The sequence below is a fragment of the Amblyomma americanum genome, chromosome 5 (genome assembly GCF_052857255.1).
Source record: "Amblyomma americanum isolate KBUSLIRL-KWMA chromosome 5, ASM5285725v1, whole genome shotgun sequence".
NCBI classification, from domain to species: domain Eukaryota; kingdom Metazoa; phylum Arthropoda; class Arachnida; order Ixodida; family Ixodidae; genus Amblyomma; species Amblyomma americanum.
Window position 1 is genome coordinate 143406059 of NC_135501.1, and position 13520 is coordinate 143419578.

At 44.0% G+C, this 13520-nt stretch overlaps 1 protein-coding gene across 2 annotated transcripts; it reads left to right on the forward strand.

Annotated features, from left to right (window-relative positions):
- Positions 1 to 6972: 6972 nt before the first annotated feature.
- LOC144132803 (U-actitoxin-Avd3h-like) lies at positions 6973 to 11903 on the forward strand. Of its 2 annotated transcripts, XM_077665464.1 has the most exons (4): positions 6973 to 7086; positions 7468 to 7512; positions 11324 to 11503; positions 11700 to 11903. In XM_077665464.1, the coding sequence occupies exons 1-4, from the start codon at positions 7023 to 7025 to the stop codon at positions 11813 to 11815; spliced, it is 405 nt and encodes a 134-aa protein (XP_077521590.1). In that variant the 5' UTR covers positions 6973 to 7022; the 3' UTR covers positions 11816 to 11903. The 2 variants fall into 2 exon arrangements, with proteins under 2 accessions (XP_077521590.1, XP_077521591.1); XM_077665465.1 differs by lacking the exon at positions 7468 to 7512.
- The last annotated feature ends 1617 nt before the right edge of the window (positions 11904 to 13520 follow it).

Below are 13520 nucleotides of genomic sequence, written 5' to 3' on the forward strand. Positions count from 1 at the left end.
TGCCGAAGGTGACGGTTGCACACACGTGCGGATAGTGAAGACTTCAACAGAACCTGTTTGGACCCTGTCAGGGCTTAGATTTTCCCTGTTTGGTGCTTATGAGACTCTTCCCATCCGTGATATGTGTAAATGCGAGCATGCCAATCAAGCCATCGACTTTTCCGTCAGTATCAATTACAATATTATAGCACGCTTCCGTCGTCCGAACGGCTCACATTACAAACTGTTCTCGCTCAGCTTGCATCAGTGTTTGATTTAGCTCAGCCAGCCACTCCGCATTCGTTGCCAGTTTCTCGCATGCAACTCCAGATTAACACTGGTTCTGCTCAACCCATCCTACGGACACCTTATCTTGTGTCCCCAGCCGAACGGAAGATGTCCAACAAGGAATTGCCACATATTCTACAGAAAGGCGTCATCCGGGAGTCGTCTAGTTCGTGGGCGACACGAACTACTGGTGCGAAAGCACTGGTGCGAAAGTCTATACTGGTGCGAAAGTAAAATAACTCCTGGCGCTTTTGCATACACTAAAGTCTAATAAATGCTGTCACGATGAAGAACGTGTGTCGGCTCCCGTGTATTGACCATTCCGTGGATTGTCTTCGACCACCTGCATCGCACTTCTCATCTGGGTATTGACAGATCAGCTTGCATTCATCGGACCGGGCGAAAACAGGATCTGGTATGCCCGATCGACTTTTAAGAATTTAATGTCGTGGTCTTCCGTCTATGCAAAGCCCAGTTACATTCGAGCGGTTTATGAACACGATTTTGAGTAGCTTTAAGTGCTAGGTATGCATGCGTTACGTCGACCATGACATCATTTACGTGAACACCTTCCAAGAGCGTAACCAACGACCTGGTATTGCGCTTACCTGCATCGCGCCAGCTGTACTAGGTATGAGGTCTAAGAAATGTCATTTTTTTAAGGGCGAACTCTTGTCTTGAGAATTTAAAGTCGACAAGGACGGTATATAGCATGACCCCTAGAAGTTACCTGTCTTACGTGAGTTTCCGCAGGCATGCTCTCAGAAGCTCTCAGAAACACCTCAGAAGCTTTTTGGCCCTATGCTCACATTTCCGTCCGTTCATGCAAGCCTTCGACCAGCTGACTCATACGTTCGCAATCCCCCTTTAATAAAGATGGCCCGTTTAAATGGTATTCTGAATGTGCTTCTGCCTTCCAGCAGTTGAAGTTTTTGGCTAAGATCTGGGCCAGGTTTGCGCCACTTGGACCCGGTGATGCCAACTGAACTCAACACCTACGCCGGCTGCGTGGGAGTCGGCTCGGTTCTCATCCTTCTTGACAATGACGCCCAGCGCGTGGTCTCAAACGGAAGCAAAACTTCGACGAAAGCGGAAGGCAACTATAAAGTGACAGAACTAGAGTGTTTGGCTGCTCACTCTGCTATGCAATCGTTTAGACCGTATGCAGATTGTTTTGCATAAGACTTTACACAATTAGTAAAAATAGACTCTCTCAGTTAGAAGCGCAATTTACTTGACATAGCATTTCCAGTGGGGTAGTAAATTAGAATTCAGCCTTAGATGCTACTAGCAGGCTGGTTAACTAATATTCAGTGGTTCAATATTTAACTATGTTATGAGTCCTTCATTACTGAGAGTTGTGTACGCCAGAGTGAATAATATCCATATCTTTTTCTGGGATTTCGAAAACGCGGTTATCTTTGGCGCTGTGGCCAAACAAACTTTGGCTAGTTTGACGAGTTATGTTCGCAGGAGTAGTTGATTTTCCTGCAAGCATCTCGAAAGTGCATGTGTTTTGGCGCGATGTGGCCAAAATTTCTTTCTCCACAGCGCAGAGGTTAACATCATTTCTGAAATTCTAAGAACTTATATGGATATTACTTACGGTGGGCAACATGCCTCTCAATAATAAAGGAGCCTAAAAGTATTAGTTAAAACGTTAGATTTTCAATACTTCTTAACCAGTCTGCTAGTTAGCACGTCTTAGCTGCATTCTGATGTAATATACCGCTGAATATGCTAAGGCGAAAAAAGGGCTCTTTTAACTGAAAAGCCAAGTTATAAATTTGTGCACCGTCTTAGGTGAAACACCCTGTATACGTGGACGTCACTCTAGTATCGTCACACAAAATTTTACCTTGTTTGCCTCCTATACCGTTCAGGTCGACTCGCTCGTTGGGCCGCGCGATTTCAGCATTATGATTTTACTGTGTCATATAAGAGTGGTCGCCGCCATGTTGATGCCGACTGCTTGTCCTATCTCGCTCTAGCAGACACCGAGAGCTCAGAAGACAATTTCTATGACTGTCTTTTAAATCTCCGCAGAGTTTCCTAGCCTTGTGAATTTTCAGCAAGAAGACGAAATGATCCTACTCTTCAACCGTTATCCGATTAGGCCCGCATTTATGCTCCCACCAGGCCGTTCTTCATAAATGAGGACGAGCTGTTTAAGAGAAACCATTAAGTCGTGGGTGCGCGTCCGCCTTTGGTCGCCGCTGCTAGTCTTCGTGGCCTTGTCCCACATGTCATGCACGATGGTTTTGGAACCGGTTACCAAGGGCCTCTCTACAGAACGCGGCACCGTTTTTATTGGCCCGGATTCTGCACGACAACTGTAGGTTGTGTCCAGCGTCAACGCTTTCAGCCTCGCACTGCCTGGCCCGCTTCCCAAATTCAGCCACTCAGGGCGCTTCGCTCCCTTTGAGAAGATGGGAGTTGATTTGTTTGGTCCGCTTCCCATGTCTTCCACTGAAGCACGCTGGAATATTATATGGGTCGAATACTTGAAACCATACATGGAGACCACTGCTCTCGAGTCCGCTAAAGCAACATATATCTCGTGCTTTTTACTGCACTCGATCACAATTCGTCAGAGAGCTCCTCGAGTTTTCATTAGTGACCGTGGGCGCCAATTCACTGCCAACATCATGGAAAAGCTACCTCGGCTCTAGCCATGTGATTATTGTCATTCGATGCCCTACCATCCTGAGACGAATGGCCTGACGGAGCGCATCAACCGCACCCTCATTAACGTGTTGTCTGTGTATGTAGCAGCACATCATAAGAACTGGGACATTGCGCTGTAGTTTGTCAGGTGCACTTCCATTACTGCAAGATATTACGCCACAAGATACTCTCGCTTCTTTCACATTTACACCCGCATCTCGCCCAACTGTCGGAACACGATTCTTCCGTTGTCTTAACGTCCTCATCCTTCCGTTTTGCATAACATGCCGGGCGGTCTAAGCGCGACGACTAGCTTGCCTAGGGACGATCTGGGCAGATGTTCACAGTTATTAAAAAACGTGCGGTAGCACTCCTTCAGTTTGCAGACCTCTCTACCGCAGAGTGAAGGAACCGACTAAGGAAACTAAGGAAGAGTCGAAAGGTGCAGATGTAAAGAAAATGATAGCATTTATGCACTCAGGTAATCTGGGAGGAGCATTTTTTGATAGGAACTTCCTTGTGAACGCAGTTTTATTATATAGCCTGACATTTCACATAACAATCAATGTATACGCAATTCCCCTATCGGCAAACACGTTCGCATTGGTTTTCTTAGACAAGCTCAAGTACTCCATGCGAAAGATGGGCAAACTTTTAAAGAAACAAGAATTGCAGCGCAACACCAGAAAAAAAAAACGTAGAGACAAGTTGTGAAACAAGCGCTGCGTGTCAATTTGTTTCTGTTTTTCTTTTTTTGTGCTGTGCTGCAATTCTTCATAGAACACCAACTAGCCCGCACAACAATCTTATTTAAAAGAAATGTTTTGCTTCCTATCATAAGAAAGACTAATTACCTTGAATATTACCACAACACCAACTTACGCTATTCCACAGCATCCTCTCAATTAAAATTTATATCCAAGAATCCTGATCTTGATGTGGCTCTCTGCTACTCGTGATTGAGACCAAATTACTAACCGATGTGATTTTTAATATGAATTAAGATTGAAGGATAGCAGCGAGTGAATCGATAATACGTGGCTTTTGAATTGTGCGTGGTTGTCCCGACTTACCTCCGTACTCGCCAGATATAGTTCACAATTGTGAAAGAAGCATCAGGGGTTAATATCAATACAACACGGACACCAGCATTGTGTTTTCGTGATGCATACTACGTAGATAATCTCATTTCAATCTCGTTGCACAAAATACGCGCTTAACATGTAAAACATCACATGCGTTGCTCGAAATGAACCATTTCTGAGCTGATATTTGTTCATACGTAGTAACCTAACTGATATATATATATGTAGTAGTACGAATTATAGCTGACATCAGTAGCGATTTGAACGCGTGACAGCAAAGAGTTCCTAATGTAGCACAATCGGCCTGATAGCTCCTATGCTTCTTATTGCGTGACGCTAGAAAAAAAGGCTTCAGAATAGCTTGAGCATCAGAATAGCTTGGTCCAAGCTTCTTATACATATATTGGGAAAAACAGCTCCAGTGCTTTACATCCTGCTCAGTGAGGCTAGGCTCAGAAATTTGAGGGGAGACGTAAGCTCGTCTTCAGGTACCACGCGATAACGTTAATGATTAATGCCCATATATGCGGAATTGGCCGTTTCCAACTTTACATTCTTAGATACCTTCGAGTACTCATACAACTCCATGCGCAATGTTAGAGCGGTTAAGGAAGGCGCCACTACCCTTTGATGGCAGGTGTTACCACAGACTGGACTTGGCGACCACAAGCTGCGATCAATCATTAATTTTACTGCCACCTCTCATGGAGAACAGTTTGCTCACAAAGATTGCAGATTTGTGATGATTGTCTCGATATTTGGAAGGGTGGCCCAGTTGGCCACCCTTCCCCACTGCATTTTTCGCTCGCAATGCCGACGACGACGCGTGATTTTCTGCACAGCGGGAGCCTTAAAGCTATCGCATTAAAACTATATGCAACAAACATCTCTCAGTATTATTTTTTTTTACATTTCAAACATACACTGTGAAGGACTCCGTCAAGTGCGCCACTGAACCGATGCGGACAATAACTAATTTCTTGTTGCTGAAGTAAACCTCCATGCGCAGCATTTCTAGGTACAACCGGTGCTCAAGTGGTGCTTGAGTACAGTGGTAGAGAAAGCGCTCTCTCAATTTGAGCTTTACGTTGTCACGGTTCGCTATACCCTGTCTGCTTATCCTAATACTCCACATATATTACAAGATATGGATTTACCCTTTCACTGCAGTCTTTGACTTGTAGATTTTTAACGCAGTCCAGGATCATCACTACGCCACACACAGCTGTCAGATTTCTCTACGAGACACTCCACCGCAAGCACCCTACTCAGTTCCCTTTTTAGCGTGCCGGAAAGCCAAGCTCGTCAGAGTATATTAATTATTTTTATAAATAAAGCAAACATAATAGGCACTACAGCATTTGTGTCTTTTCATGATGCTGCATTCTTTTTGGCAGTTTTTACAATTAAAAAATCATTCTGTCGTGACATTAACAGGCATAAACCAATACCTGTTAATGTCTATATTAACAGACATAAAAACAATATACTCATTCTGCCTTGTTTTCAAGTAAAAGACTTCTGTTCGTGCTGAGTATCACTATTTTCTTCAACTATTCAACCTTGCCACGCAGTCATAGCCACAACACCAGACAAAATAATTCGTGGGTAGAACGTTTCTGCGGCACAACATATCGCGTACAATCTTTATCCTTTCACATCGCTGTCCTCCTGAACACTTTTAGTCGCGTTGGTGTTGATGCAAACACAGAGTCTACACACTCACCTTTCACAAAATTAGATCGCAATTCATCCGCTTTCTGATAGTTTCCGCACCATTGTCCCTGCTTTCATTTCTCATATTTCGCTGCGCTATGCCCAACTGTCTGATTCATATCCATTTCCATTTTCATTATATTGTACAGCTCACGGCATTTCTTGCTTACATATGATAGTAACTACGTCCTGTATCGCGTGCATTGTATTTTGTTAGCCGCATACTTTTTGCATCTGATGTACAAAACCCCGACATTGTCGTCTATATGCACATATCCTGTACAATACTTGTTGCCGCATTGAGTGATCTTTGCATATTTTTGAATGCTGCTGAACTGTGTTCAAGAGGGCCGGGCTTCCTCAAGCTGCGCATGTGCAGCTTTTTTTCTGTCGCCCCCTTTCTTCATCTCGGAGAGAAATAAATTTGACTTTGACTTTGACTAACAAGAGAGATGAAAGTAGCTCATCAAAGAGTGTTAGATTAATCCGAATATTCTAGAGTCACGTCATTGAAACCAGTGCCTTCCTTAAGAACCGGGATAAGGTACGCCTCAATCAGGGGCATCGGGCAAGATGACGCCATCAGCCTTGCTTTTTGCTGCTGTGCCCTCAAATTCTTTTTTTTTCAGGCCGATTTCAGGTGAGGAAAACATGTTATCTGATATGCTTTTTTCTGGGCAGGTCACCTTATTACAAGCAATTTTACCACGAGCATGACGTTATTGACTACGTTTAAAGTTATGATCCTATGATGGATTTTAGAGCAACTGTGCGTATGCGTTTTGTGTTCATAACATTGTCTTAAAACAAGAAATTTTGGCTTGACCATTCCTTCGTGCGATTTTTTTAGGTGGAACTTCATCAGTGTTTCAAATCGTGTTCCACTATGCCTGCTTTTTTTCACAGCCGAGAGACCTAAGGAATAAAACAAGGAATGACTAGTGATTTCCTTTAGTTTTTTTTTATCGGATAAAAAAGTGTTTTGATACCCATTTTTAAATTTAAAAAAGGCACTCAACAAACCTACAAAAAAATTAAACAATGAGCTGACCTTCTTTTCAGCTTTGCCTCTTTTCACAATAGTCGTAAGTCAGTTTTTTACTGTTCTGTTACCTGTACTCTGGATCTCACTAAACAAAAGAGCATTGTATACGTGTGAGAAAGTGTTCTTGCAGTTTTCATATTCGTATGCCTCATTGTAGATAGAACGCAATACTCCACCTTTGGTGCCTAAACATAAATTGAATTCTGGCGGTGTACCCGTTTGCTACTGAGGATTTCTGAAAAATGCCTTCTATGAAACTGCAAATTAACGTCCTCGTTCTTCTGGCGTTCGCTGTCAGTGCAGAGGGTAAGTAGGGTGAGGGTGCCTACACGCTTTGGAAAATTTTATTTAACTTTTGCTTGTATTAGGCATATTATTTTCCTCACTATTCCAGCTATGGCCTACAGAGATACGCGCAGAGCACATTTTAACAAACGGCGTAAAGGAGAAGTCCCAACAGATTTCGCTTGCTTACCTGCGATTTCTTCATAATTCACAGGTTGCGCTTAATTGGGGATAAAAAGTTGTTTATTTCTTCAGTTCATAAACAACAATAAACTTTTAAAGCCATTGTCCTCTAGATTCGCCCAATACATCTCCCTATCAGAGAGTTAGACTGAACACTCCGTTCTTCAGCCACCACTATCTTTCCCCAACACACTCAATAGCCATGGTCTTTTCTTGCAGGTGGAAGGTGGAATCAGGTGGTACCTCAAGGGCACCGTAATCTATGTAAAATTTCTGAAATTTTTCGATTTTCGCTTTTGTGTTTCTGGCTTTCAGCAGTGGCTGTTCGCGGGTGAAACGTATGTAGAAGAGAAAGAACGAGGTCGTTATCTGCGGCGTTATCACTATAACGAAGCCAAAAAAAAGTTCACAACAGCACAGCTCTGTGGCTGGCACCATGGTGCTGGGAAAAAAAGACAAAACAAATAGTGGTAGCAAATATGTTTTTATTTTTTTTACTTTTCTCTGAGCTTTTAATTCTTCAATTCTACTATTCATAGTGGGCCTCAAAAATTTCCAGCACACATTAAAATTTCAACACTTACGTATGTTAAAGGGTAGAAAACAAAGTATAAGTAAGGATAAAAACACTTCAGGAAGGTGCACATCAGCAGTATTCTACGCAACAAAGCCACCTATGTTTGAGTTGTGTATTAAAAATGCCATTTGTCTCTCTAACACAACAAATGAGTGCCTTGCAAGATAGGTGATCGCCTAGAAATACAGGTACGCTCACTTTTGTGATTAGAAAAACCTCGACTATCCCTTGGTATGCTAGTTTACCCACATGAAAATTCAATTTTCTAAAATTTCTTAGCGCCGCTGAAATAATCTGTTTGTATAAAATGCTGGGCAACAGCCGTTTGTTCATTTTGGCGGTAAATTCAGCGCGGAGGGACTAAGGACACTGGAAGGGGAACAAAACAAGCGCTGGAAGAAGAATGGTGAGTTCGGCGAGATGGCTGTAGTTTATTTTGGCGGTAAATTCAGCGCGGAGGTGTTCTGCAACTGCCGTTTGGTCTGATTTGTGCAGCTATAAAAATTGTGTGCAAGACCATTTCATATGTAGACGTAGCTGGAATGGCCTGCAACTAAACAACCATTCTTAGACAAGCATTGGCGATTTATCTTTCCCGCAGCAGGTGCCACATGTAGAGAATCGCAGTTGCTGGAAGCAGGCTGGCATATGCACATTTGCAAGAACTTTTTCTTCGCATTGTATGCTTGCAAACGCTCCTTGGCACCACATAAATCTTACAGCTGCGGACGTTCGCGGGGTTCATGGGCTAAGTATTCCCCAGGTGTTACTTTTGTGCACAGGTGTTATTACGACTTCCAGAATGGATGGATGGATGGAAAACTTTATTAAGCAAGCGAGTTTGGACCGTGCAAGGTCTCAGGGCCACCGCACAGCCCTCACATTACGCGCATGTGTCCAGGCCACGTAGGGCCATGGCACTGGCACCCCGGTTCACACAGCGAAGTTGCGTGTCCGGCTCCTGCGACGCAAGGAGGGCCTCCCATTCCTCCCATGTACCGATGGCGGGCTGTCCCTGCGGGGGAGGATCGGCAGGGCAGCCGAAGAGGATGTGGTCCAGGGTGGCGTGCGGAGCTCCGCAGAGAGTGCACTCTGGGGAAACATGGCGGAAGTAGGAGAGACGCTGAGGGGTAGGAAGAGTTCGGGTCTGGAGTCGCCTCCAGAGTATTTGTTGGGAGTGGGATTGGCGGGGGTGGGGAGGGGGATAGAGTCGACGGGCAAGGCGTGCTTGTTGAGTTAATTCTGAAAACGTGTGTGCCCGCTCCCTCGAGAAATCCCGGCTGGGGTCGCCATTTGCCCGGCAAATAAGTCCTCGGGCTATGTTATCGGCGGCCTCATTTCCGGGATTGCCAGAGTGAGCCGGCACCCACTCGAGCTCAATACGCCTATCGGGATTTAGGGTGCACATTCTCAATATCTGCCACGCGGGGGGATGGACGCGTCCGCGGGCGAAGTTAAGAACGGCTGTTTTGGAATCGCTAAGTATATAAGCCGCATTGGTTCGGGCAATGGCTATTGCTATAGCTGCTTCCTCTGCTTCTTCCGGGGTACAAGGGGGGTCTATGAAATGGGTAAATGGGGGGGCTGCTGGATGGTAAGCCACAGCTACTGAACGATCTGGACCACATGCGGCGTCCACCCAGCGCACATCCTCTGAAGTGCCATATTCTTTATGAAGAGCTTTGGCTCGCGCGACGCGGCGGGATTGATTGTATTCAGGGTGGACATTCTTAGGAAGGGGTTTCAGGATAAGCGCGGTGTGTATGGCGCGAGGGAGAGAGATGAAGTCTGTCGTGTGGGCCGGTATGCGAATTCCCAGAGAATCCAGTATATATCGTCCGGTTTCCGTGCCAGCCAGACGAAGGTACTGTGTGTAGCGATGTCCATCTATAAGTTCTTGTATAGGGTTGTGCATTCCTAATTTGAAGAGCCTGTCCGTGCTAGTGCTCTTTGGTAGGTTTAGCGCTGCTTTGGTAGCCATGCGGATTAGAGCATTGATCTTGTCTTTATCCGCACAGGAGAGGTTCAGGTAAGGAGTGGCGTAAAGAATGCGGCTAAGCACATGTCATGTACTAACCTCGCCGGTCGACTTCCAGAGCCGAACTGCGTGCATGGCTCAAAGTGAGGCTTGCGTGCTCAACATTGTTCTGTTCCCTACACTAACCGAGGGGAAAATTAGGCAGAAAAGAAACGTTACAGTGAAATTCACGGACGGCAGACATAGTAGCTTAAATTCAGATATATATTCGCAAATTTTAAGAAATCGAGACCAGCCTGGCGGCAGCGCTGTGCTATAAGCTATTATAAATCTGCATGCGGAAAAGTGTCGTTTGTCCGTTCCTTAAATACTTCACCGGTATAGTCAGATGTGGCTATCAAGGTTTTTCTGTAAAAATATTTCCTGGAAGGACTGTGACATGGCTGTCTGAAAGGCAGTGACGGCAAGAGACCCAAAATAGCATTTATGTTTGCAGCACTGCAACATTTTTCTGCTTCCAGCATTGCTAAGAAAGCATGCGAAAAGGTCCTACCCACGCCAGCTTGGGTCTCAACATTCGCCCAGACAATATATCTAAAAATATCATTAACCTGAATTAAATTACACTTCTTTAAATACGAGGCGCTGTATGTTGAAGAAAAAAAAGCGCCGAGAACAAGTCTAGGGGGCATATTTAAAGCGCGATGAGTTTTGAACAGGACTGCCTGCGTAGCTGTATGCCTTATTACAGCACGCGTGTAGGATGCTATCGGAAGCACTTTTTTTCTGCTGTGAAGAAGCCCAATACGGTTGAAGTTCTAGTGGCATCCACTCCTGTGGACTGCGCGAGCTGCTGTGAGTAACTGAGCTTAATAGCCAATAACCTTTTAGGCTCCCGTCCCTCAGGTCCCAGTGGTCTGAGTAATCTGTTTTTCAGGTAACAAAGCCAAACGCCATCTGCAAGTTGGCTCCCACAAAGAGATCCGGAGGATGGCTAGCAGAGTAACACGCCACCCGACAGCCCTCAAAACCTGCGCTCAAATTTCTCATTGCCGGATGTCGTAGTCGTCCTTCATGTTTTCTTAGTTTAATAACTTGTGGGCGCTCTGTGATCTAATAGAAAGGCTGCCGTCCCAAAAAACATGGTCCTGCTCTACAAAGTTTTTTATACAAGCTTTAAAACACAAAGCAAACCTGATTTTTTTTTTCAATAAGTTTAATTCTTATCATTGCAAAAGCGTGCCACTGTGAGATATCCTTATCGCAAGCCCTCTGATGTCGTACTTAACAGGCAAAAAATGTGTTGTGTGCGAAATCGGCACATTGCGCATGCCCTGCAGGTTTACTCAGACGAACCGGCCCATACAAACTGCCTACCAGTGGCCCCTATGTTCTCTCTACGCAGCGGCGCTCTTTATTTGTGAAGTCCTTCACTCTGTGCTAATTGCAGATCGTTCCAGAATTGAAAATAAGTTATTTGCAAGTTTCGTTTATTAAAACATATCCTTGCGCTTTCACAGTTGGATTTCCACCAAGACCAGTTTGCAGCCTTCCTCCTGTAAGAGGTCCTTGCAGTGCCCTCTATTTTGCTTGGGCGTACGACCCAGCTGCAGGCCACTGTCGTTTTTTTGTATACGGCGGATGCTACGGAAATGCCAACAACTTTAGAACTTGCGTGGGATGCATGAAGAGTTGCACCGGTAAGTTCAACACGTGCGATGCAATAATAGTCGCTATTTACTGCACATTTATAAACTACCATAGCCGCTCTTAGTAGTAAAAATACCTGACCCGGTCATTAGCTCAAGGCTGCTGCCGGTAAGCACCCGTCTAGTTAGCAGGGCTGAAGCAAATTTTTGATGTGAGGTTGACTTTATGCTACGTATTTTTTTTCAGGGAGAAAAGTCTCAAAGATATTGCGGATGTGCCACGGGCCGATTAAAGAAATGGAAAGATTTAGGTCATTGTTGTTGGAAAGGTTTGGGTACCCGTACAGGGTTCGACAGTCATAACATTTCAAAAAGGGGATGCGCTTGTGTTACTACCAGACACCTGCTATGTATTTTTTACTTACAGCAATAAATTCACAAATGGCCTCTCTGTCTTGCATGCACTTATATTGCGTAATAAAAATCTCATGTTGCTTGATTTGAAGCCTCTTAAAAAAGACCGAAGTACTAGAATCACAGAAGAAAATTATATTTACAACTGACCGCTGCTCTCCGTGTCTAATATATTTGGCAGCAGATAGGTGTTGTGAAATAATGCCCTAGCATATGCGATGTTTTAGCGCATCACAATATTTTGCGTTGACCTACTGATTTTCTTCAGTTCGTTTCCAGAGGACACATCAAGAGCAGACTTCGTGCTTTTTAAAAGCGAGATACTTTTTCCAGATTCATTAACGCATCACTGTCAACGAATAGATCCTGGAATTCATTTCTCTATCGAGCTGACATTTTAGATGTGAAGTTAAAGTTAAAGCGGCATGCTTTTGCTTTGAACATGAACGCATTTTTTGTTCAGATATAGAGGGTAACCCCCCCCCCCCAATCAAAAAGAAACGTTTATATCTTTTTCTTCCTTAGTTAACGTGCGGTCTTTTCAAATATATCAAAAAAGGGGGTTTCCTTAGCAGAAGTATAGGGGAGCCCTTATGCTACATCACGAGACTAAGAAATCTTGAGAGGTGAAGATGCGGCTTCTCATCTTACGCAGAATTAGAGCTGAAAGGGCTCTAGAAGTTCTCTGCTGCGCTGCTGTAAAGCAAACAGCGTTCCTTTGTTAATTATGGCAATGACGCGCATTTTTCAGCATCCTTTTAAGATTGCCTTCTTCCAACGAAGTATATTTTCTTTTGAAGAGTAGGGTTAAAAAGAACGAAGCGAAATGCAAGGCCGCTATTTCTCGGAGGCAATTCTAAGCTTTCTTTTTTTAACCCAATCTCATCACAAAGACAAGGTTTTGTAGTATAAATGCACTAAAATATACATGAGAAAAATGGTAGCCTTCACGCCCGCCTCTTATTCATACAGTGTTATCATAAGGAAGCCCTGTAGTACTGTAGGCCCTAAGGGTGTCAAAGTGAGAGGCTATTCTAACAGTTAACAAAAGAAATTTAGCAACAGTCAAGGTTCTAGTGCACTTTCGGTGAACCTGAGGCCGTCGTGCTCGCCGCCGGCTGAGAAAAATTGACCAGCTGAGTTTTCAGTTCAAATCATCGTGTCTAGACAAAACTGATCAGTATGGCATAAACTAAATTCAGCAAGCTAGCTGATTCTAAAAAAAAGGTCAGATGAATTGAATGCTCAAAAAATAGGTGGCTCCTGAGGTATGATTTGACCAGCAAATGGCGGAGGAAAGCTTCGCTGTGAAGTAACTGCTTTATTAAACTGGTTCATCTCGAACCGACATTTCTTTGTTCCAACGTGGTAACATTATTTTGAGAACGTGACGGTATGCAGAGGCAAATCTTTTTTGCTATTATGTGTGATCATGTGGGAGTAAAACTAACCAAAACTAACCATATGAAAGGCAATATTTTCACTTCACAGAAAAAACAATAACTTAAGCGCTCATAATTTTGATCCTTTATTGAGTAAATTTAAAAAAAACAATGTGCTTAATGGCCATTGGTTCCTATTGCTTTTAGTTCTGCAGAACAAGCACAAATCACTTTGTGTATTTGTGACGTAAGGCTGCTGTTGAGTAGCTACT

Excerpts from the sequence above, each read along its gene's own strand:
- LOC144132803 (XM_077665464.1), top strand. The coding sequence starts at position 7,023 with ATGCCTTCTATGAAACTGCAAATTAACGTCCTCGTTCTTCTGGCGTTC. Across the intron at positions 7,513-11,323 it reads TCAAGGGCACCGTAATCTAT|TTGGATTTCCACCAAGACCA; the intron begins GTAAAATTTCTG and ends GCGCTTTCACAG. Across the intron at positions 11,504-11,699 it reads ATGCATGAAGAGTTGCACCG|GGAGAAAAGTCTCAAAGATA; the intron begins GTAAGTTCAACA and ends ATTTTTTTTCAG.